Source organism: Chiloscyllium punctatum, chromosome 6 (assembly GCF_047496795.1).
Source record: "Chiloscyllium punctatum isolate Juve2018m chromosome 6, sChiPun1.3, whole genome shotgun sequence".
Lineage (NCBI taxonomy): Eukaryota > Metazoa > Chordata > Chondrichthyes > Orectolobiformes > Hemiscylliidae > Chiloscyllium > Chiloscyllium punctatum.
The window spans coordinates 23540156-23564720 of NC_092744.1; the positions used below are offsets into that span (position 1 = coordinate 23540156).

General features: G+C 46.0%; 1 protein-coding gene across 2 annotated transcripts in view; it reads left to right on the top strand.

The window, feature by feature from the left end:
* Positions 1-1412: 1412 nt before the first annotated feature.
* pcyt1aa (phosphate cytidylyltransferase 1A, choline a) overlaps positions 1413-24565 on the top strand; it is a 57970-nt gene continuing 34817 nt past the window's right edge. The window contains exons 1-2 of one of the 2 annotated variants that reach the window (XM_072572140.1): positions 1413-1559; positions 14710-14841. In XM_072572140.1, coding sequence (XP_072428241.1) covers positions 1548-1559; positions 14710-14841 — 144 coding nt within the window. In that variant the 5' untranslated portion in view covers positions 1413-1547. Of the gene's footprint in view, positions 1560-14458; positions 14610-14709; positions 14842-24565 lie in introns of those variants that run through there. The other variant, XM_072572141.1, reaches the window with a different exon arrangement.

The window sequence follows — 24565 nt, forward strand, 5'->3', positions numbered from 1 at the left end:
TGATGCTGGAAAAGCACAGCAGGTCAGGCAGCATCCGAGGAGCAGGAAAATTGACGTTTCAGGCAAAAGCCTTGATTCTTATGCCTGAAACGTCAATTTTCCTGCTCCTCGGATGCTGCCTGACCTGCTCTCCCCAGCATAGTTTACTGTATCCAGTGTTCCCAATGTGGTCTTCTCTGCATTGGGGAGACCAAAATTAAACTAACAGAATGTTTCGCCAAGCATCTCAGCCGGGCCCACAGTGGCAGACCGGACCTCCCAGTCATCACCCATTTTAATTCACCCTCCCACTCACTTTTTGACATGACCATCTGTGGCCTCCTCCATTGCCACAATGAATCAAACCACAAATTGGAGCAACTACACCTCATCTTCTGTTTGGGCCACCTACAGCCCGGAGAACACAACATTGAGCTCTCCAAATTCAAATAACCTCCCTCCCCATCCCCAGACTTCCTTCCATTCCTCTCAGCCACCAACCAGATCGGACCCTCTACCTGTCTTCACCTATTCCCACCTCTCCACACTGTCCCCACCACCCCCTTTATCTGCAGCTTCCCTGACACCCATCCCCAGAGCTGAAGCAGGCTTACACCCAAAGTGTTGATTTCTCCACCTCCTGATGCTGCCAGGCTTGCTGTTGTTCCTCCAGCCTCCAGCCTGTCTATTTTGGATTCCAGCTACTGCAATTTTTTTTCATCTCTAAGAATCACAGTCTGTCTAACCCCTCTTTATAATGAAAACTCTCCAACCCAGACCACATTTTGGAAAGTTTCCTCTGTGCTCTTTGCATGGCAATCACGTCCCTGTTATCATGTGGATTCCAGAACTGCACACAGCACTCCAACTGTGGCCTCAGTAGACATTGGTGATAAGGGATAGGTTACTTTCTGCAATACTGTGCAGGAGGCCATTCAGCCCTTACCAGCTGGGCAGCTACTTTGCAAAGTGCATGTTAATGTCTGAAACCAAGCTTAACGATAGTGTATGGAAAGGTGGGCAGATGGATTTTAGAATCTGAGAATAGTGTGTGGAGGAGAGGGGGGAGGATGCAAAGGAAAGGACCACAGCACCAGGAGGAGGAGCAGCAAAGACTGGGAGGAGTGGCTGGTGTAAGAGGGCGGAGTCAGGGCGGACCCGGGAGTGGGCGGGTCGGTTCGCCGCGTCGCCAGGGGACTGGGCCTGTGATTGGCTGGACCTGTTGTAGGCGCGGTCAAAGCCTTGGGACTTTGGGGGCGTCGGTTGTGGGCGCGGTCACAGGACTGGTCTGTGATTGGGTGCGTCGGATGTGGGCGGGGTCAATGTGCGGCCGCGTCGGTTGTGGGCGGGGTCGATGCGTGTGGGGTAAGGTTGTGGGCGTGGTCACACGGCGGGGTCGGTGATTGGCTTCAGGGCGAGTGGAGCGGCGCGGCGATCTCTTGGGGTCGGAACCTTTGTTCGGGCGAGTTGTTCTTCCATCCGTGTGGCGTCTTTCCGGATCCGGCTCGAGTGTCCGCCCACAAATCGGTCCGTGTTCTGGGATTGACGGGAGGTGGACGGAGGGGCGGATGGAGTGGCGGGTAAGTGGGGTAAAGGTGCTGGGCGGGCGGTGGAGTCCGTTCACCGATTGGGCGGTTCCTTACACGCGGCTACACGGAGCGGTGGCGAGTTTGATGTTTGACAACCGGGATCAGCTCCCGTCACTGAGGACCCTTCACCGCCGACCCCCGGGGCTGGGGAAACAATGTCCATTCCCAGGGCCACAGGTCCTCAGAACAACGGCTGCCATTCCCGATACTGACCCCGACCATTGGTGTACAGAGGGAGTGCCGCACTGTCAGAGGGTCAGGACTGAGGGAGTGTCACACTGTCAGAGGGTCAGTACTGAGGGAGTGCAGCACTGTCAGAGGGTCAGTACTGGGGGAGTGCCGCACTGTCAGAGGGTCAGGACTGAGGGAGTGCTGCACTGTCAGAGGGTCAGGACTGAGGGAGTGTCACACTGTCAGGGGGTCAGGACTGAGGGAGCGTTGCACTGTCAGAGGGTCAGGACTGAGGGAGTGCAGCACTGTCAGGGGGTCAGGACTGAGGGAGTGTCACACTGTCAGGGGGTCAGGACTGAGGGACTGTCACACTGTCAGAGGGTCAGGACTGAGGGAGTGCAGCACTGTCAGGGGGTCAGGACTGAGGGAGTGTCACACTGTCAGAGGGTCAGTACTGAGGGAGTGCCGCACTGTCAGAGGATCAGGACTGAGGGAGTGCTGCACTGTCAGAGGGTCAGGACTGAGGGAGTGTCACACTGTCAGGGGGTCAGGACTGAGGGAGCGTTGCACTGTCAGAGGGTCAGGACTGAGGGAGTGCAGCACTGTCAGGGGGTCAGGACTGAGGGAGTGCAGCACTGTCAGGGGGTCAGGACTGAGGGAGTGTCACACTGTCAGGGGGTCAGGACTGAGGGACTGTCACACTGTCAGAGGGTCAGGACTGAGGGAGTGCAGCACTGTCAGGGGGTCAGGACTGAGGGAGTGTCACACTGTCAGAGGGTCAGTACTGAGGGAGTGCCGCACTGTCAGGGGGTCAGGACTGAGGGAGTGTCACACTGTCAGAGGGTCAAGACTGAGGGAGCGTCGCACTGTCAGAGGGTCAGGACTGAGGGAGTGTCACACTGTCAGAGGGTCAGGACTGAGGGAGTGTCACACTGTCAGAGGGTCAGTACTGAGGGAGTGCAGCACTGTCAGAGGGTCAGGACTGAGGGAGTGTCACACTGTCAGAGGGTCAGGACTGAGGGAGTGTCACACTGTCAGAGGGTCAGTACTGAGGAAGTGCAGCACTGTCAGAGGGTCAGTACTGGGGGAGTGTCACACTGTCAGAGGGTCAGGACTGAGGGAGTGCAGCACTGTCAGAGGGTCAGTACTGAGGGAGTGCAGCACTGTCCCAGGGTCAGTACTGAGGGAGTGCAGCACTGTCAGAGGGTCAGGACTGAGGGAGTGCAGCACTGTCAGAGGGTCAGGACTGAGGGAGTGCAGCACTGTCAGAGGGTCAGGACTGAGGGAGTGCAGCACTGTCAGAGGGTCAGGACTGAGGGAGTGCTGCACTGTCAGAGGGTCAGGACTGAGGGAATGCAGCACTGTCAGAGGGTCAGGACTGAGGGAGTGCAGCACTGTCAGAGGGTCAGTACTGAGGGAGTGCTGCACTGTCAGAGGGTCAGGACTGAGGGAGTGCAGCACTGTCAGAGGGTCAGGACTGAGGGAGTGCAGCACTGTCAGGGGGTCAGGACTGAGGGAGTGCTGCACTGTCAGGGGGTCAGGACTGAGGGAGTGCAGCACTGTCAGGGGGTCAGGACTGAGGGAGTGCAGCACTGTCAGGGGGTCAGCACTGAGGGAGTGCAGCACTGTCAGGGGGTCAGTACTGAGGGAGTGCTGCACTGTCAGAGGGTCAGTACTGGGGGTGTGTCACACTGTGGGAGGGTCAGTACTGAGGGAGTGCCGCACTGTGGGAGGGTCAGTACTGAGGGAGTGCAGCACTGTCAGAGGGTCGGGACTGAAGGAGTGCAGCACTGTCAGAGGGTCAAGTAGTGAGGGAGTGCAGCAACTGTCAGAGAGTCAGTACTGAGGGAGTGCCGCACTGTGGGAGGGTCAGTACTGAGGGAGTGCCGCACTGTCGGAGGGTCAGTACTGAAGGAGTGCCGCACTGTCAGAGGGTCAGTACTGAGGGAGTGCCGCACTGTCAGAGGGTCAGTACTGAGGGATTGCTGCACTGTCAGAGGGTCAGGACTGAGGGAGTGCAGCACTGTCAGGGGGTCAGGACTGAGGGAGTGCAGCACTGTCAGGGGGTCAGTACTGAGGGAGTGCTGCACTGTCAGGGGGTCAGTACTGAGGGAGTGCAGCACTGTCAGAGGGTCAGTACTGGGGGAGTGTCACACTGTCAGAGGGTCAGTACTGAGGAAGTGCAGCACTGTCAGAGGGTCAGTACTGGGGGAGTGTCACACTGTCAGAGGGTCAGTACTGGGGGAGTGTCACACTGTCAGAGGGTCAGTACTGAGGAAGTGCAGCACTGTCAGAGGGTCAGTACTGAGGGACTGCCGCACTGTGGGAGGGTCAGTACTGAGGGAGTGCAGCACTGTCAGAGAGTCAGTACGGAGGGAGTGCCGCACTGTCAGAGGGTCGGGACTGAAGGAGTGCAGCACTGTCAGAGGGTCGGGACTGAGGGAGTACAACACTGTCAGAGGGTTGGGACTGAGGGTGTGGAGCACTGTCAGAGGGTCAAGTAGTGAGAGAGTGCCGCACTGTGGGAGGGTCAGTACTGAGGGAGTGCCGCACTGTCAGAGGGTCAGTACTAAGGGAGTGCCGCACTGTGGGAGGGTCAGTACTGAGGGAGTGCCGCACTGTCAGAGGGTCAGGACTGAGGGAGTGCTGCACTGTCAGGGGGTCAGTACTGAGGGAGTGCAGCACTGTCAGGGGGTCAGTACTGAGGGAGTGCTGCACTGTCAGAGGGTCAGTACTGAGGAAGTGCAGCACTGTCAGAGGGTCAGTACTGGGGGAGTGTCACACTGTCAGAGGGTCAGTACTGAGGGAGTGCAGCACTGTCAGAGGGTCAGTACTGGGGGAGTGTCACACTGTCAGAGGGTCAGTACTGGGGGAGTGTCACACTGTCAGAGGGTCAGTACTGGGGGAGTGTCACACTGTCAGAGGGTCAGTACTGGGGGAGTGTCACACTGTCAGAGGGTCAGTACTGAGGAAGTGCAGCACTGTCAGAGGGTCAGTACTGGGGGAGTGTCACACTGTCAGAGGGTCAGTACTGAGGAAGTGCAGCACTGTCAGAGGGTCAGTACTGGGGGAGTGTCACACTGTCAGAGGGTCAGTACTGGGGGAGTGTCACACTGTCAGAGGGTCAGTTCTGAGGAAGTGCAGCACTGTCAGAGGGTCAGTACTGGGGGAGTGCAGCACTGTCAGAGGGTCAGTACTGAGGAAGTGCAGCACTGTGGGAGGGTCAGTACTGAGGGAGTGCAGCACTGTCAGAGGGTCAGTACTGAGGGAGTGCAGCACTGTCAGAGGGTCGGGACTGAGGGAGTACAACACTGTCAGAGGGTTGGGACTGAGGGTGTGGAGCACTGTCAGAGGGTCAAGTAGTGAGAGAGTGCAGCACTGTCAGAGAGTCAGTACTGAGGGAGTGCCGCACTGTCAGAGAGTCAGTACTGAGGGACTGCCGCACTGTGGGAGGGTCAGTACTGAGGGAGTGCAGCACTGTCAAAGAGTCAGTACGGAGGGAGTGCCGCACTGTCAGAGGGTCGGGACTGAAGGAGTGCAGCACTGTCAGAGGGTCAAGTAGTGAGGGAGTGCAGCACTGTCAGAGGGTCGGTACTGAGGGAGTGCTGCACTGTCCGAGAGTCAACACTGAGGGAGTGCCATGCTGTAATGTGAGGTCTCAGCTTGACATGTTGACTAATCAGTTCCCTGATGAAGTTCCTATGGCGTTTGTTTCCACAGTTTCCCCTATTAGTTGTCCTTTTTGTTTAATATGGCAGTCTTTTGGGGCAGATATTGTGTGTGGAATACTTGTTCCTGTGACATCATGAATGGTGAGCTGCTGCCCACAATCCTCGGGCTCCATTCATGAGCTCACAAGAGTTGCAAGAAAGTGACTTTAGACAGATGCCTGCATGTTGGCTCCTTCCCCAGTATTAGATCTAAATCGATTGACAGCACGGTGCAACGAAAGAGCCAACAGTAAGTGTAGACATCTGGGTTTCTGAAGCATCTGAGACTTGGGCAGGGGTGTTTACTCAGTCATTTAAAGACTTTTCAAGAGTTTTAAATTCATAAGTTTTGTCTACACACCCAACTGTAGTTCCAGTTGGCTGTTACGCCCACACTGTCTGGCAGCTTCACTGAGGCATACTTTTGTAACTTGTCATTTGCAAATGGTCTGTGGATTTATCATGGTTGGTTTAATAGCTGATTATCTCACTGCTATGAACACTTTTTGACAGGGAATGTATGCTTGCTTTGATGAACTCACTCTATTTTTGAGTTTGGGCTCCTGCAAGTGGTTCATGATGTGCAGGAGCATTGGATGTGTTATTATTTGCAGGAGGTCCCTTGGCTCTGTTGTTGTTTAGAAGATAAATATAACATGCAGTGTTTTTAAAGCATTGCAGCTGCTCTGCATAGGTGCTTGACCGCACACGTCCCAATAGAGCTACACTTGCTTTTCCAAAATCGTTCCCACACTGCCAATTCTGTTCTTTTCAAGCGTGGCTACAGTTTACTGTTATAGTTTCAGAAGCATTGCATCTATTTTGCACAGAGCATGCTTCCCCAGGTGGAAAGTCTAATGATTTAGGACCAACGTTTCCTCCAGATACTGAGATGGGTTTTGCTGCTGTTCTGTGCAACTATCGCAGAGGAGTGTTTTACTCACGAGTAGAAAGATAGAAACTTGGGGTCAGATCTCGTCTGCAAGGGGAACCTCCAAAGGTGCAGCTGAACCTCAGTAATGCATTAACAGCACAACCTGGATGACATGTTCAGGTCCCTGGACTGTGGTGCTTAACCCATGAATTCCTGATTCTGGATTAGTGGTGCTGGAAGAGCACAGCAGTTCAGGCAGTATCCAAGTAGCTTCGAAATCGACGTTTCGGGCAAAAGCCCTTCATCAGGATGCTGCCTGAACTGCTGTGCTCTACCAGCACCACTAATCCAGAATCTGGTTTCCAGCATCTGCAGTCATTGTTTTTACCATGAATTCCTGACTTGATGTCAGCAGAATTAACAAAGTCTTAACAAACAGAAAGAGGAGACAAATGTTCAAACCTGGACTGGAATTGGAGTTTTGTTTGATCTAGTGTGCTGTTTCTCCCTCTCCCTCTTTGGGATTAAGCCACTGCTGTGATTGAGTCTGGCATTAGAAATGTAGTGGCAGGGGGTGACTCTGCTAACTTTGTGCTGAAGAAGATCATTCTGTTGTGCTGTAGACTGCAGGTAAGCGGTTCATGCATGCAAACTGCATGTGGTTACTCATAGCTGCTTATTTGAATTATCTAAATTTTATTTTAGCAGTGAATTACTGCTTTCCTGTTATTCAGCTGATTATGTCATATTCTTGGGTGAATTGAAATATTTTTGAACAGAAGAAATATTATCAGTGTGTTGCAGATATGAGGTGGCTTGACCATGTCAACCTGCAGTCAGATCTTGTTGGAACTCCTGGGTCCAATTTCAGCTTCACTGCCCATTGGGAAAACTGATTGATTAGATCTGGGGCAGCATTGGCTTTACACGCACTCTAATTTTACTGTCAACAAGAACAAGTTGCATTTAAAACATGCTTTTATGGAAGTGCATGGTCCCAAGTGACTACACAGGAGCAGAACTTAACACTGGGTGACAGGGAAAAAAAGCCATAAGGTCAGATGACCAAAGCAAAGAGGTAGGCTTTATAGAGTATCTTAAAGGAGGCTCATGAGGTAAAGAGCAGACTGGGGAGGTAATTCCACTGTTAGAACCCAGGCAACTGTAGTCACAGCTTAAAGCAAGATGGAGACTGTATGTGAGTAAAGACACAGTCAGCTGAGTTTTGGATGACTTTGAAAGTAATTGAGGGTGAAGCAGAGGGAGCTGGCCAAGAGTTTGTTGGGGTGATCAAGTCAAGAAGTAACAATGTGGAGAAGGGCTCAATATGAGATGAGCTGAGAGAGGGGCAGAGTTGGTGGTACCCCATTGGAAATAAGCAGTCTTAGTGATGGTATGGATCGGATCAGTAAGGTCACCTTGTGAATAAGTAATGCCTTAGTTTAGAGAAGTCTGGCCCCATCTCAGACAGTTGCCAGTGAGAAAAATGGAGTCTTAGAAACAGAAAATTCTGGAGCAACTCAGCATGCTTGGCAGCATCCAAGGAGAGAAGGAGTCGACGTTCAAGTCTGATATGATTTTTTTTAGAACTGGAGGGTTTGCTCACACTGTTCCAACTTTTCACCATTGTAAAGCCACAGGGTTAGTGAGCAAAACTAGTCACTGTCTGACCAGTGAGAGAGAAGATCGTCTTAGTTTCCACTTGTGAGTGACACAGCACTGAGTGTTAATAAAAACTCAGTCCATGGACAGAAGTGAACAGGAGAGTTCCATCTCTTAGATTCAGAGACCCTAGACCATGGTGTGAAATACACACTGTCTTTTGCCTAAAGACAGTCGTTAGCTGGGGTTTAGATTGATAGTGAGTTTCTCTGGGATTGCACTTGTCTTGTGGTTTTATTAGCTTTCAGCATAAGTGTATGAGCTGATGAGCCTTAATATGGTGATCATTGTTCTGTCCATTCATGTACCTTGAACATAAGAGTACAAGGATGAGGAACAGGTATTTAGCCCCTCAGACTTGTTCTGCCATTCAGTTTGAACAAGGCTGGTCTGGTTGTGTCTCAACGCCGCTTCCATTCAGCATGTGATAAATCCCTTGCCATTCAAACGTATTTCGGTCTCAGCTTAAAAATACCACTCATTCTCATTATAAGTTGGGTTTCGAAAACTAAAGTTTTAGTCCAATTGTGGAGGGTTGACTTGTGCAAGAGTAACATTTGGGATGGGTTTTAAATCCATACTCTCATCAACTTGGAGTTATGGAGACTATTCCCACCAACCCTATCCACAAAACTAGCACAAGTGGAAGCAAATACATGTGCATGCATGACAGAACTAAACAGCTGCCTTCAGTGCTGCACTATTCCATGGTTCTAACAAGTACCTGGTTAAATTTGACTTGAGTAGAAAGTGACTGATAAGTGCGAAGAACTTGGAGTTTTAGCTAATATTTGGTGGTCAGTCTATATCTGAAGAATATGATGAATTAATTAGTTTTCAGTCAAAACTGCAGTGAGTGTCTTTAATCTGAGATTGACCAGTACTTGATTATATAATGTAGTCTATGACCCATCTTTCACTGCTCTTTAGGGAAGAGAAATTCATGGACTTAATGAACCTCGGAGGGAAAGAAAACTCTCCTCATCTCTTTTGAAGATGCCGGTGTTGGATTGAGGTGTACAAAGTTTGAAAAAAATCACACAGCACCAGGTTATAGTCCAACAGGTTTATTTGGAAGCACTAACTTTCGAAGCGCGGCTCCTTCATCGGGTGATTGAACCACCTGATGAAGGAACAGCACTCTGAAAGCTAGTGCTTCCAAATACACCTGTCGGACTATAACCTGGTGTTGTGACTTTTAACTCTCTTCATCTCAGTCTTAATTGGCAGATCCCTTCTTTTGAAACTATCCCCTTGTTCTCTACTCCCCTACAAGAGAAATGTAATTTTGGCAATTGGCTTATGAATGTGGCTTTGTTTTGCTACAACACTCTGCATTCACTCTTGAAGATACAGGCAGTATAATGTACAAGGTTGCAATGGCTGGTAAATATGACAGGGCTCCTGTATCAATTTATGTGGATCTTGCCCGGTCCTGAGGTGGAGACCCTGTTGCAGTTGCCCTGGCCTACTCGTGGAGACAGCTTGCCCAAGACTCTGGTGAGCATGATACGTCAGCAGAAAGAGTCAAGTGCTGTCAAGAGTGGAGAACCACTGGCAGAAGCAAAAAGATAAAACTCAAACAGGACGTACACAGTAAGAGTCTGTGGATTTCACAAATGCTCCCAGGGATCGTGGGAGTGGTGAACATTTCCTTCCAGATTTCCAACTTCTCAGGATTATTATCAGGAAACGTTTCATTGTGGCTGGCTGCCAAGGTTTGAGAGAAAGAGGGATGATCTGAATCAAGTAAATGGTTAGGTGAGCCCAAGTTGCAATTTTAACTCAACTGCATGTTGAAGGATGAAGCAAAGACTCTGGGAGCTGGGCTGTCATTGGAGCTGGGATGGTGCGCTGTCTTTATTTGCGAGTGTTTAGAAATTCACAAGGAGCAAGTGAGGAAAGCTTGACCCATAAGTGAAATGTTGATAATGCAGCATGAGTTGGGTATCGTTGTTGCTATGAGTTGGGGGCACGTGGTTACAGTACAGGCAATGCAGTTGTAAGTATGTGCCCAGCGAGGTTCCCAAACAGTTTCAAGCGATTCCTGAACAGATAATTGGTTTCATGACATTGTTTGAGGGATCAGTTGCAACCTTACATACCCAGTCAAGCTGCTTTGTTGACCAAATGGTGGCCCACTTTGCCAGAAAACGGTTCCAAGCTGTTGTCATAAGCATTTTGGTGGAATCATCATTAGGAGAGCACTACCAGAGACCGGAGTTTGGAACAGCGGGCAGTAAATCCCCCTTCACGTCTGTACCATAGTTTCAGCTGCATTTTGGTTAGTTTCACTCTATCTTCCTAGTCAGAACATCATATTAAGTTCTTAGTGTGTAATCTAAGCTGTCATTCCAGCGTATTTGGAGGAAATGGTACCATGTTGAAAATGCCATCCTTCAGATGTTAAACTGATGCCCTGTCTGCCCTCTCTGGCAAATGTAAAAGATTTCCTGCACAATCTCAAAGAAGACTAAGGGTGTTCCTCTGTCTTTACTCCTTAGTCATCATTTTAAACCATGACCTGATAATTTATATAATTTATTACACAACACCAGGTTATAGTCCAATGAGTTTATTTGGAAGCACTAGCTTTCGGAACGCTGCTTTTTCGTCAGGTGGCTGTCAATACTTCGAAAGCTAGTGCTTCCAAATAAACCTGTTGGACCATAACCTGGTGTTGTGTGATTTTTAATTTTGTCCGCCCTAGTCCAACACCGGCTCCTCTAAATCCTGATAAATTATCACTTATTTCTCTTTGTGAGATGTTGTTGTATTAGTTTGGCCACCATGTTTCAAAATTGCAACAAGCTGTCGAGAAAAGTGCGGATTAACTGCTGCGTTTCCTATGTTGCTGAGGTTTTTTTTCATTCACAGGATGAGGGCGTCGCTGGCGAGGCAGCATTTATTACCTATTAGCACATAAGGATGGCACTTTCCTTCCCAACAGGACATTAGTGAACCAGATGGGTTTTTCTGACAATTGACAATGGATTCATGGTCAGCGTTAGATGGCAAAATGCTTAATTGCTGTAGGGTACATTGAAATTTCTTGAGGTCATTAAGGGTATTATAGAAATGCAAGTCCTTTTCTGCACGGGCAGTCCTTATACTGCAGTTATGATAGTCGACGATTGTATACAGATCTACAGTGACGTTTTGTTTGAGAAGTGTAGTTGTGAGACTATTTGCAATGTGTGAGATATGCAAAGTTCTTGAGAGAGCAAGCATGTTGAACTCTAAATTCTTAAGCTATTTAATCTTCTTAAATGCAAGATGTTGTGTGTTGCAGGACCTTGCTAGATGTTTGTGCAAGTTATTGTAATATTTATGATGGGGAACAAAATGATGATAATCGTACTGCTCGAAGTATATATAGGCCCCCAGACAAAGGGAGCTGGAAGAGCAAATATGAAGTCAAATTGCTGAGAAGTGTAGAAACAATAGGGCAGTCATGGTAGGATTTTTCAACTACCAAAACCTTAACTGGACCAGTTCAGTGTAAAGGATACAGAGGATCCAAAATAGTTAAATGATCTAAGTGTAGGATAATTAAGGGAGATTGGAGTGTAGTAGAACAGATGGAATTAGGTGATTAACAAGGCAATAAAGATGGCATTAAATGCTGACCCAGCCATTGGCACCCACATTCCATTTACAAATAAAAAGAGATGCTTTAATATCCTACTTTGGCTGAGATCTTGGCTGTAAGAACAGGGAGTTTAGGCTAGAAGTATAGAACCCATTAGTCAGACTGTAGCTGGAGTGCTGCATACAGTTCTGATCACCATATTGTAGGAAAGATAAGATGGTGGTGCAGAGGAGATTAATGAGGACATTGCCAGGCTGTGTGGTGTTTTCTTTTTACAACGAGAAAGCTAAGGAGACGTTTGTATGACATGTATGACAGTATGAAATGTCCAGATAGACAGCATAGGTAGTAGCTATTTCCATTAGCAGAGAGATGCCTAACCACAGAGGCATAGGTTTAAAGAATTGGCAGAAAGATGAGTGCACTGGCTATTGAGAGTCTGGACCTCAATGCCTGAAGGAGTGTTAAAGGCAGATACCCTCACTGCATTTAAAATTAGATTGGATACGCTCTTGAAGTGGCGTAATCTACAGGGCTCCGAACCAAAAGTTGGATGCTGGAATTAGATTGGATACTTCTTGGCGAGCATGGATACAGTGGACTGAATGGTCTCCTTCTCAGCTGCAAATCTTCCTAACTTTCCTATGGACTGAGTGTTAGCCTTGCCCCAGTATGTTATGCAATCAAGCCGAAGTCAGAACTCTTGAGTTATAGAGTCATAGAGAAGAACAGCACGCCAACAGACCCTTCGCTCCTCAAGATCCATTCCAGGTACAGGAGGCCCATGACACTGATAAACTGACACACCCAGTGGCAGTACTGGGGAGTCTGAACTTCTGAACCAAGGATCCATTTCTGGCCTCAGCTGGAGGTGAAGGATCCTCAGCTGCGTTTTTATGAAGTGCAGGGGAGCATGGTTCCTTGGCCAATATTTATCCCTCAGCCACCACCATTTAAGAAGATGGTCAGCTTATTGTCATATGACTGGCTATGAGACCTTGCTGTGCATAAATTGGCTGTTGTATTTCCTGCTTCAAGTGTATTTCATGAGCTGTGAACTGTAGGATGTCCTGAGGTTACGGAAGCAAATTTGTTCTTTTTCGACCTTTGCTCTTTTTCGACCTTTGCTCTTTTCCATGCACTGCTCTGTCCCATTTACCGCACCATGACTCAGTGACCTCTGTCCCGTGTCTGAATGTGTACTTTCATCCATGCTTTTTCTCATTGGGTCCTTTTAATTACTGTTTACTGAAGGTTAAGTTGTTACATTAGTGTTTGGCGTGGTGCTGGTTTGGCCATTGTAATGTGCTGAACAATGTGATCTAGCTTATTATGACACTGATTTGTATTTTATATGGAATCTTTAAGATCATAAAAACACCCAAAGGTATGTGGGATGTAGGCCACAAGGACAAATTGTCTTCGAGTTTGATACAACTGAGGCACCAGTCAGTCTTTTTAAGTAAAAACAAATATTGCTGGAGAAACTTAGGTTTGACAGCATGTGTGAAACAAGGTACAGAAGTAACATTTCAACTCCAATGTGACCCTTCTTCAGAACCCACTTTTCTCCAGCAGTGAAATTCTAGAAATGCCATATGGGGAGTTGAATTTCTTTGCATTGCCTGGATTACTAGTCTGGTAACGCAATATCTAATTCTTGTACCATGTCAAAGGTAGCAAGAGCTAAGCTGGAACTGAGTATTCCAGTCATTTCATGGTAATTATCATGCTTCAGTGCTTGGGAGTGAACCTCTGTGTGAGGGTGAGGCTCTGATTATCCTGGGAGCCACACCTTTGTTATGGCATATGATGGTGTAAAGGAAGTCTTGTAGAAAGTGAGTTGCACCATCTGTTCTGGAGCTAGTCCCTAAATTGCTGGAATTAAACAGCTATCCTTACTGTGGTGCATTCAGGATAGGAGTGGTGGAACATTTCAAGCCTGCTGTGAAATTTGAGGCACACGCCTATGCTTTTACTGCTGGTGGTTTTTAAAAAATTAATTTGTCAACATTTATTGCCCATTCCTCTCGTTGCCCTTGAGAAGGTGGTGGTGAGCTGCTGCCTTGAACATTTGGGACCATGAATGTATCTGACATGTTATTTATTTTCACGTGTATTTTGTTACAAAACGCAGTGACGAGTATAGTATGGTGCCTCTACTTTAAAACACAGAAAAATAAACCAAAACATAGAATATAGAGGCAGAAGAGTAAGGAAATAAAGTTCAACTTTACAGTCCTTCTTAAGTGCTCAGGCATAGGCGTGGAGTGGCCAGCCACCAATCCCCTTGCATGAGTCCTCGCTGGACTTCGCCAATGCAGCTGCTGCTGATGCCACCGAGTCCCACATTGGCCTAAACTCTACCCTACCATTGCCGCCAAGAGTCTGGGCCACCTCGGCAATGCAGCCAATGCCAATGCCTTCACTGGATCTTGTACTAGGCCCAAACCTGCCTCCACTGCTGCCTTCAAGAGTCTGCATTGGATGCGGACCCAATGGGGAACCCAAACTCCAGTCTGCCACAGCAGCCATGAATTGATGTTGGGCCAGAAGCTGCCGGAAACCCAAACTCACTTCCGATGCCTCTGCCCCAGTCCACGTTGGGCTCACCTCATTATTGTCGTTACGACCAAGCTCTTCACCACAGGTATGTTTAAAAAAAACAGTGGGGTAAAAAGGAAAGAAAGTGGATAGAGCAGACTAGCTCCGTGTTCAGGAGCCCTATTCCATCCCCACTCACCTTTAATTTATTTAAAAATCTGTTGATGATTCTCCAGTGGGGTTTTTGAACTGTGGACGTTGTGTTGTATGATTGACAATCGTTTTGTGCTGAGTTTTATAAAAGCACCTAGCTGACTTTCACTCCCTCTACAGGGAATGGGCAGAAGTTGACCAGACTTCTAACTATGATGGGACCTAGCTGCTGAGTAGAAACTGTTGTTGGAAAATAGGCAGAAGCATACGTGAGGCGCACAGCTCCTGTGTTGTTTTCAGTTTGGCTGTGCTTGGACCCCCATCTAATCCTTATGGTAATCCGATCTTAAAATACGTTCGTTGTTGCAGCTTTTGTCAATCAGATTAACATCAGAATTTAATTTGTTGATTTGCCTTTATCTGTATTCGCTTCAGATGCCTAATGAGATGGAGACGATGCCAATTATTTCCAAATCAAACTCCAGAAAGAGACGGAAGGATGGAATAGGACCCAATGGCACCACTGATGACGACGACGACGCCAGCCCATTGAAAATTGCACGACCAGTACGTATGGAGACAGTCGCCCACTTACAATGATCTAACACAGGGGCCTAACAAAACATCATTGTACAGTATAATCGTGGGTTATACTGTTATAAAATGTTAGGATTAATTACAGGAAGCTTATAGCAGTGGGTTATTTATCTGACGATAATTTAACTTTGCTTTATTTATGGCTTAAAGATTCACAGCCATTTATGCTCCTCGTCGAAATATCTTTGTTTCCTTCTTCCTTGCATTCTTATCCAGCCTCCCCTTAAGTCTGAAGAAGGGCTCATGCCCGAAACGTCGATTCTTCTGCTCCTTGGATGCTGCCTGACCTTCTGCGCTTTTCCAGCAACACATTTTCAGCTCTGATCTCCAGCATCTGCAGTCCTCACTTTCTCCTCTTAAGTGTGTCTGTTCTGGACACATCAGTCACATTTTACAGCAGGCTCCACATTCTCATCGTTCCAAAGTACTTTTTTTTAAAAAACCCAATACTGGGTTTTCGACTGGCTGTCATGGCCTGTAGAATTGGTATTTCCTCATATTTGGAAACAACTTGTTGATCTGTGCTATCAAACTCATTCATAATTTTAAAAACCTGTTCAAGGCCATCCCTCTTTTTCCTATAGGAAAGGACGCCTGTTCCTCCTTCCCTGTTCTTTGTACTTCTTAGTTGTAATAGCATCCTTGTGAACCCTTCTCACACTTTCCCTTCCTCAATTTATAATACAGAGACCAATCCCCCCTCGGTGGTCTAGCCAAAGTTCAATGCATACAAACATATGAAGGTATGAATTAAGAGTAGGTCACTTGGCTTCTTGAGCCTGCTTCATTACACAGTTATATCATAGTCGATCAGGTCACTCCATTTTCCTATCTACCTCTGATAACCTTTCACCAACCCTTCACTGCACACAAGTTTAACATAATTCTTCTTCTCTCACTAAGGATGACCCCCCACCCCCACCCCAACCCTGGCTCCCAATGGTGTGTTTGCTTTATTATCCATTGCTGTTTTGTGATTTGCATGCCAATAGCTCAACATCTTTGTTCCTCAAACTCATTTGGACCTATTGTTCATGCTGTGTATGACCTCCCCCAGTTCTTCCTGCCAAAATATGCCAGCTCACAGTTATCAATGTTCAAATGAATGTGCGAATTACACACACATTCTGAAACTTTATCATTTGTCTTACAAAATCCAATATGTCGTGCTTCAGTTTGCAGTGAATTCTGTCCATGGTTCAGTTATTACATGGTTTTGTTCTCATTGGACCCCAGTGACTCTGTTATAATGGACTCCAACTGCATTTATTGCACTTTATTTCTCTTGTTAGCTACACCCCCATTTTGTGTCATGTGCAAATTTTGGAATTATGCTTTTGAATGATAGGTATTTGGAACTTGCAAGTAAACCAATCAACCTTTCTGTCCACTCCACCATTCGATGGAATGGCCGATCTGAATTCTGAGTCTAAAACATTCACTTTAATGATGAACAATAATGGAGTGTCAATTTCTACACCTTGCCAATCTGATGAGTTACCCTTACCACTGCTCACTCATAGACTTGCTTTCACAGCCTTTCTCACTGACTTTCTCATCTGAGAGGACAGGTGAGACCTCAGTTTAACATCTCATCCAAAAGAAATCTAATGCTGTGGCATTCCCTCAGCAGAGTGAGAGCTTGGACTTTTGTGCTCAAATCTCTGGAGGTGAAAATGCTACCCTGAGCTGTGACTAACACTGGGCAGCTAGTGTCTATAGATTGCTGGACGCCAAGCAAACAATGTGCTCAGGAGAGGAGAGAACAAAAGATGTTTTCACTCGGTATGCAAGTTGCTGACTTTTTGTGATAAGGCTATTTTTAAAAGTGCAACCACCCTTAAAACACAACTCTAATTGTTCTTCCACTGTGTGTTGACATTAGGTTCAAGTGTAGAATTTGTGACAAGTGCTCACAACAGAATGTTCCCTATTTTTATGAATTATCAATATGTACGGGATTATGGAACATTCTGACACTGACACGAGCTTTTTGGCCCAACTACTTCACTTGAACCCACCCTGCCCCTCATTAAATTTTTAAAAATGCGTTCATGGGTTGCTAGTGTGGCTGGTAAAGCCAATCGTTATTGTTCATCCCTGACTGCCCTTGAGAAGATGGCGGTGAGTTGCCTTGGCCCCTTGCAGTCCAAGTGGTGTGGTTATACCCACAATGCTGTTGTGGAGGGAGTTCATTTCCAGAAATGATCTATGAATGGTGATGTAATTCCACATTGGGTATTATCTATGATTTGGGGGGGAGCTTGGAACTGGTGGTATTCTTATGTGCCTGTGGTAGAGGCCACAGTTCCTAAAGGATTGTCCAAGCAGCTTTAATGCATTACATATTGGATCTTGCAGATGGTGCACACTGCCACTGTGTGCCAGTAGGGGAGAGCGGTAATGTTAAAGTTGCTGCTGATCAAGTGAGCTGCTTTGACATGGAGGGCGTTAAGCTGTTTTTTTTAAGTATTATTACTGCTGCACTCAACCAGAAATGCGGATTGAAGTTACTTATGATAACTGTGTTGCCATATTCCAAGCTTCTCTCTCCTGATTAATACCATGCCATACTGTCACTAATATTTGGTGGCCTATAAAGAGCTACAGTCAAAGTCTGCTGTCCTTTGCTGTTTCTTAGCTCCACCAAAACAATCCAAACTTTGTTCCTGCACTCTGAAATTCTCCCTTGCAAATGAACTAATGCCATTCCTTATTAGTAATGCTAAGCGACCTCTTCCTTTTTAGTTTTCCTAAATGTTGATTTTCTGGGATATTCAATTCTTAATCTTGGTCACTCTGTAGCTATGTCCCTGTAATGGCACTTAAATTGTATCCATTTGCCTCACTGTGTGCATTTGGATCATTCAGATCCTTTAGCCAGTGATGCTCGATGGGAATCAGTAATATGCCGGCTCAGTCAGCAAAGCCAACGTTCTGTACATAAATAAAAAATAAATCCGTCTGTCTTGAATTTTTCTTCATTCAGTTCTTTTAATACCTGTCATTGCTTTGTCTGTCTTCTTTCTTTGTTTGCTACTCTTCAACTTCCTTTTAGTAATTTTACTTCTTTGAATTGAAACACTCTTAGGTTCACATCTCCCTGCCAATCCAGTTTCATTGCTCCCTAACAACACTAGCAAATCTCCCTGTGAGAATGTTTGGTCCTGGTCTTGCCAAAATACAGCCTGTCCATCTTGTATTGATCCCAATGCCACAAATCTGATGTCCTCCCTCCTACACCAGGCCACATGTTCAGATTTTTTAATTCTCCAGTATTTATGCTCACTGGCATGTGGGACTAAGAGTAATCCTGAGATTGCAACTTTGGGTGTCCTCCTTTTCCAGTTTCCGACCTCTATTCCTGTGTTTGCTTTGAAGACCGAATTCAACTTTCCGCCTAAGTTATTGTTATCATTGTGAACCATGGGCTTTGGCTCTTCACTGTCCCTAGAAGTGTAGCCTATAGCAGTTCTGTGATATCCATGATCTTGTTCCAGGGAATAACCTCTGCCAAGTTTTAGTTTAAATCCTCCTCAATAGCATGAGCAAATCAGTCTGTAAAAACTTGGCCCTATTCTGTTGAAGTATAACATGTCTGATTTGTAAAGGTTGCCTCTGCCCAAGAGATAGTCCAAATGTCCTAACAATTTACGGCACACATCCTGTACTCCTGTGACCCTGCCTGCTCGCCCTCCCACTATATACAGGTTTACGCTGTCACACTTGAGTTATAGAGTTATAAAGCACAGAAACAGACCCTTTGGTCCAATTTATCCATGCTGACCAGATATCCTAAGTTAACCTAGTCCCATTGGCCCATATCCCCCTCAACCCTGCTTATTCATGTACTCCTCTAGATGCCTTTTAAATGTTATTATTTTACCAGCCTCGACCATTCTCCTCTGGCAGCTCATTCTATACACACAACACCCTCTGCCCATTAGGTCCCTTTTAAATCTTTCCCCTCTCATCTTAAACCTCTGCCATCTAGTAATGGATTCCACCACCCTGAAGAAAAGAACCTGTTTATTCACCCTATCCGTGCCCCTCATGATTTTACAAACCTCTATAAGGTCAGCCCTCAGCCTCTGATGTTCCAGGGAAAACAGCTCCAGATTACTTAGCCGCTCCCTAAAACTCAAACTCTCTGAGTCTCAGTCTCTCTCTCTCTCTCTCTCTCTCTCTCTCATGCGCACGCTTTCCCTCTCACGTGCACAGTTTCAAGGCCAGTTGTGGTCCCACGTGAAGTTTTAATGACCCATCGTGTTACTTACATTTGGGGTATTGTTGAGCAATCCATGGGATCTAACTTGATCTCTGCTATTTGATGTGTTCTTTGGGGTGTACAGTTGCAAATTGTTAGCCATGTTTACCTCATGTCAATACTGAATGTTAGATATGAGGTCTGTGGAAAGTGGGCGGCACGGTGGCACAGTGGTTAGCACTGCTGCCTCACAGTGCCGGAGACCCGGGTTTAATTCCCGCCTCAGGCGACTGACTGTGTGGTGTTTGCACGTTCTCCCCGTGTCTGCGTGGGTTTCCTCCGGGTGCTCTGGTTTCCTCCCACAGTCCAAAGATGTGCGGGTCAGGTGAATTGGCCATGCTAAATTGCCCGTGGAGTTAGGTAAGGGGTAAATGTAGGGGTATGGGTGGGTTGCGCTTCGGCGGGTCGGTGTGGACTTGTTGGGCTGAAGGGCCTGTTTCCACACTGTAATGTAATGTAATGTAATCTAATTCGATTACCATTCCAACTGTGCTCAAATCTATAGTTGTTCATTCAGAAACATGGAATCTTGTGGCCTTATCCTTTTAGTAGGTGTCTGGGATTTCACACTTTGTCCACTTTTAAAGAAAATGTTACTAGCCCCTAGCTAAATCATAACATAAATTTTGTGTTTGGTCTGGTGACAGGTTGCAGAAATGCCTTTGTTTCCCTAACTATTGAAACTCCTATTACTATTCTATGCACCATCAATTTTTTTGGACCCGTCTCCAGTGTTGCTGGACTTGGCACTGGCTGCACTCCCCAGATAACTGTCATTTTCTTCAGCAAGCAGAAAGGAATCTTGGAGAGTGAGGCATACTCTCAAGAGACTCTTGCCTCTTTCTACTTGATTCCTTCACAGTTCCCCATTCCCCATCTCCTTGCACGCTCCAAAGATGTAGTTAAATGCATCTATATGCTTGGTATTCACATCCACACCTGTGCTTGAGCTGCTGCAATGTATGACACTCTCTGCAGTTTTATCCAAGACACTGGGAGCATTCTGAAATTCCCTAATAGCACAGGCCATACTCACGAGCTTGGAACTCCTCTACTGATTAGATGAACATCCTTGCTACTTAAGTGAGACTTACTAGCTGCTCAATTCTGTTGCCATCACATAAATGAAGGACAACTCAATACTTAATCTTATTTTTAAAAAAAAATGCAATTTTAATTTCCCAGTTGCTTAGATTAACTATCCAGAAAAGGAGAAAGGGAAACATGGCTATGTGGTTAAAACTCAGCCTTTTAAGATAATATTCAATTCCTGTATTCTTGATACCAACATACATAACCTCACTATCTCCCATCAGCCAAGTGTTTGCCCAGTCTCTTAACTTGTCTACCTTACTTTGTAGACTCTGCCATCTTCATTACTCCCCTTCCTACCTATTTTTGTGTAATCTGCACATTTCGATACAGTGTATTCATTTTCCCCATCTAAGTCATTAATATATTGTAAATTCAAGCAGGATAGAAAAAGAGAAAACAATGGATATAATGTTTTTTGGATTTTCAGGTTCCATACATTATGCTACTTAGAATACCCCATAAGGTTAGAGGTGGTTTGCTAGCATGGATAGAACATTGACTGGCTAATAGAAGCCATGATGTAGCGATGCTGGTGTTGGACTGGAGTGGTCAAAGTCAGAAGTCACGTGACACCAGGTTGCAGTCCAACAGGTTTATTTAAACTCACAAGCTTTCAGGACAGTCCACCTGATGAAGGAGAAGCGCTCTGAAAGCTTGTGATTTTAAAGAAACCTGTTGGACTATAACCTGGTTTCACATGACTTCTGACTTTAACTAATAGAAGACAGAGTTGAGATAGGGGGACTATTTTCAGGATGGCAACCTGTAATTTGTGGAGTGCTGTAGAGATCAGTGCTGGGACCAGAGCTACTTACAATATATATCAATGATTTTAGATTTGAGAAATGAATACTGGTAGCTACTTTTGCAAATGACAAAAACAATGTAAAGACACCATAGTCCCAGAGGACCAAAGCTCTTCTGTCAGTGCCTGGTGGTGAATTTAACCTGAGGGTCACCACACCTCTGCTGAGGCATGAGATTAAGGTGAAAGGACCTTCATGGTTACCTCAGCTGGTCTGGGAAATGAACCCATTCTGTTGGCATCACTCTGCTTCACAAACCAGCTGTCCAGCCAACCGAACTAACCGAACTGCATAAAATAGCTCCAGAGGACCATAGAGATGCTCTCTCATCAGAGAAAGTGAGATGACAGGTGGTGGTTTAACCTGAGGATCACCAATCCTCAGGTGAGAGTGAGGAGAAGGAGGAGGGTCTATCATGGTAAACTCAGCCGGTATGGAAATAGAACTCATGCTATTGGTATCTCAGTATCGCAAACGAGCCATTGGCCAACTTCCGTCACTCAGTTAAGAAATAGGTGAGAAGGCAAATAGCGAGGATGACAAAGTAATTGCAGAGTCAACTTGTTAAGTATGAGAGACATTCCTGATGAAGGGCTTATGCCTGAAACGTCGACTCTCCTATTCCTCGGATGTTGCCTGGCCTGCTGTGCTTTTCCAGAGCCACACTTTTCGACTCTGGTTAATCATGAGAGCGGATGGAATGGAATGTGGGTAAATGTGAGATTGTGAGCATTTTGGCAGGAAGAATAGAGAAACTAAACATTATTTGAATGGAGAAGGACTGCAGAAAGCTGCAGCACAGATGGATTTGGGAATCCTTGTGCATTAATCCAAAAAGCTAGCATATGCGCTCACCAGCTAATAGGGAAGGCACGTGGAATGTTAGTCTTTATTTCAATAGGAGTGGAGTACAAAAGTATGGAAATCTTGTTAAAGCTACATGAGGCACTGGTCTAACCACAGTTGGAATTCTGAGAGTAGGTTTGGGCTTCTTATCTACGGAATGATATACTGGCGTAGGTGGCAATCCAGAGAAGGTTACTAGGTTGATGCCAGGAATGAGGAGGGGATTGCGTAGGTTAGACCTGGCCTAATTGGAGTTTAAAAAAGTGAAAATTGGAGTTTAGAAAGGTGACCTTATTGAAACATACAAGATTCAAGGGGCAGTGTGACAGTCAGCCTCACCGAGAGGTGAGAGGGACAGTGTCACAGTCAGCGTCACCGAGAGGAGCGAGGGACAGTGTGGCAGTCAGTGTCACCAAGAGGATCCCAGGTAAATAGTGCTGTGAAGAAGGCATATGGCCTACTGGGCTTTATTGGTAGAGGAAATGAGTTCCGGAGTCCTGAGGTCATGTTGCAGTTGTATAAGACTCTGGTGCGGCCTTATCTGGAGTATTGTGTATAGTTCTGGTCGCCATACTAAAGGAAGGATGTGGAGGCACTGGAACAGGTGCAGAGGAGGTTTACCAGGATGTTGCCTGGCATGGTAGGAAGATCGTATGAGGAAAGGCTGAGGCACTTGGGGCTGTTCTCATTGGAGAAAAGAAGGTTTAGGGGAGATTTCATAGAGGTGTACAAGATGATTAGGGGTTTAGATAGGGTTGACAGTGAGAACCTTTCTCCGTGTATGGAGTCAGCTGTTATAAGGGACACAGCTTTAAATTAAGGGGAGGTTGGTATAGGACAGATGTTAGGGGTAGATTCTTTACTCAGCGGGTTGTGAGTTCATGGAATGCCCTGCCAGTATCAGTGGTGGACTCTCCCTCTTTATGGGCATTCAAGCGGGCATTGGATAAGCATATGGAGGTTATTGGGCTAGTGTGGGTTAGGTAGGCTTCAGTCGGCGCAACATCGAGGGCCGAAGGGCCTGTACTGCGCTGTATTTTTCTATGTTCTATGTTCTAAATACAAGGGTTTCCCTTTTTGGGAGAGTGTAGCACCAGGAGGCATAAACTCAGAATAAGGTGCTGCCATTTAAGGAGGAGTATCTTCTCCCAAGGTAGTAAATTTGTGGAATTCTTTACCATAGAATGCTGTAGAAGTTGGTTTGTTAATTATGTTCAAGGCTGAGACTCCCAGATTTTTAATCTTTAAGGGAATCAAGGGCGATGGGGGCAAAAGGCAGAAAAGTGGAATTGAGGATTGTCAGATCAGCTGTGATCTCATTGAATGGAAGAGTAGATTTGATGGACTGAATGGTCTGGTAATGTTATGGTTTGATTTTGTTTTTCTTTCACTTTTTCAAGCTCTATACCCAAGTTCGCTCCAGCTCTCGATTTTCTTCTTCACTAAGTGAAGTGTCCCAAGCATTGGCATCTACTTATCTTCTCCCTGGTTCTCCTGTTTATTTCAGGTTTGCTGCTCTTTCTGATTCTCTCCACTGGATCTGTAGATGTTGAATAGGCTTTGGGGTTTCAGGAGGTGAACTACTTGCTGAAGATTTCTAATGTCTGACCTACCAGTGTTTATGGGATTGTCCAGTTCAGTTTTTAGTCAATGGTGACTGCTGTCCACCGGGAGATTGAATTAATGGATGCTTAATACCCTTAAAAATAATTTATCGATTTATGTTACATCAGGCGCTACCATGAGGGAAATCTGGTCTTTAACTATCTGCTTTGTAGAGATAGTTTTCTACCTGTCCTTTCATTCTCTGTTTAAATTTAACCCCTCCTGTTGTAATTTAACATGTTGTGTGACCCTTTGCTGATCAGGTTCTCAATCTATTGGTTCTTGATGAGTTGCTTTCCTGATTGTTATCAGTTGCAGGTTAGTTCAACCAATCTAGACGTAGCAATGAAAGGCTTGGACAAAAACCGTCAACCTATTAAGTCTGTGTCTTCATTTAATTTGATTGGTCCATTTACTTGCCATTGCTGCATATTCTTGAAAACCCTTACCTAACAAAAAATACATTGTTCTGTCCTGAGAGTTTCTATTGACCCTCTGCATCCACAATCCATTCAGAGAGAGAGAGAGAGAGAGAGAGAGAGAGAGAGAGAAAACGTGTGTTTCAGGTTACCAGTACTCTTCATGTGAGGAAATACATCCCAATATCACTGTTGAGTAGCTCAATTCTAATTTTAAGGTTATTCCCCCCATCCTATTCTTGATTCTTCTCATTTGAGAAAATTGTTTCTCTGCTTCTTATTTTGACCTTACAATTGGATCACTCCTCTGTCTTTCCCAGGGCACTTCACACAATATTGAATTTGTTCACTAAATGAGCTCTTACCAATGCTGTAAACTGAAGCATCAGTTCCAATACCTCAACTTTACAATCTGTCACCCCTCCCCTCTTCATGAAAAAGGTCAACACAGATGAAGGTGAGGAGAACTTGTCAGTGACTGACAGTAACCTCCTGATGCTTTTATAGCACAAAAGATGGAAAGTTAATTTACTGTGCAAGTCTTTAGAGTACAGTGCCTGTTATCAGTATTTGTCAGTCTCTAGCATCACAGGTTTCTCTCCTCAATGGCCTTTTGCCTTCCTTGAAGAAACTACCCTATGATCACTCCAAACTTG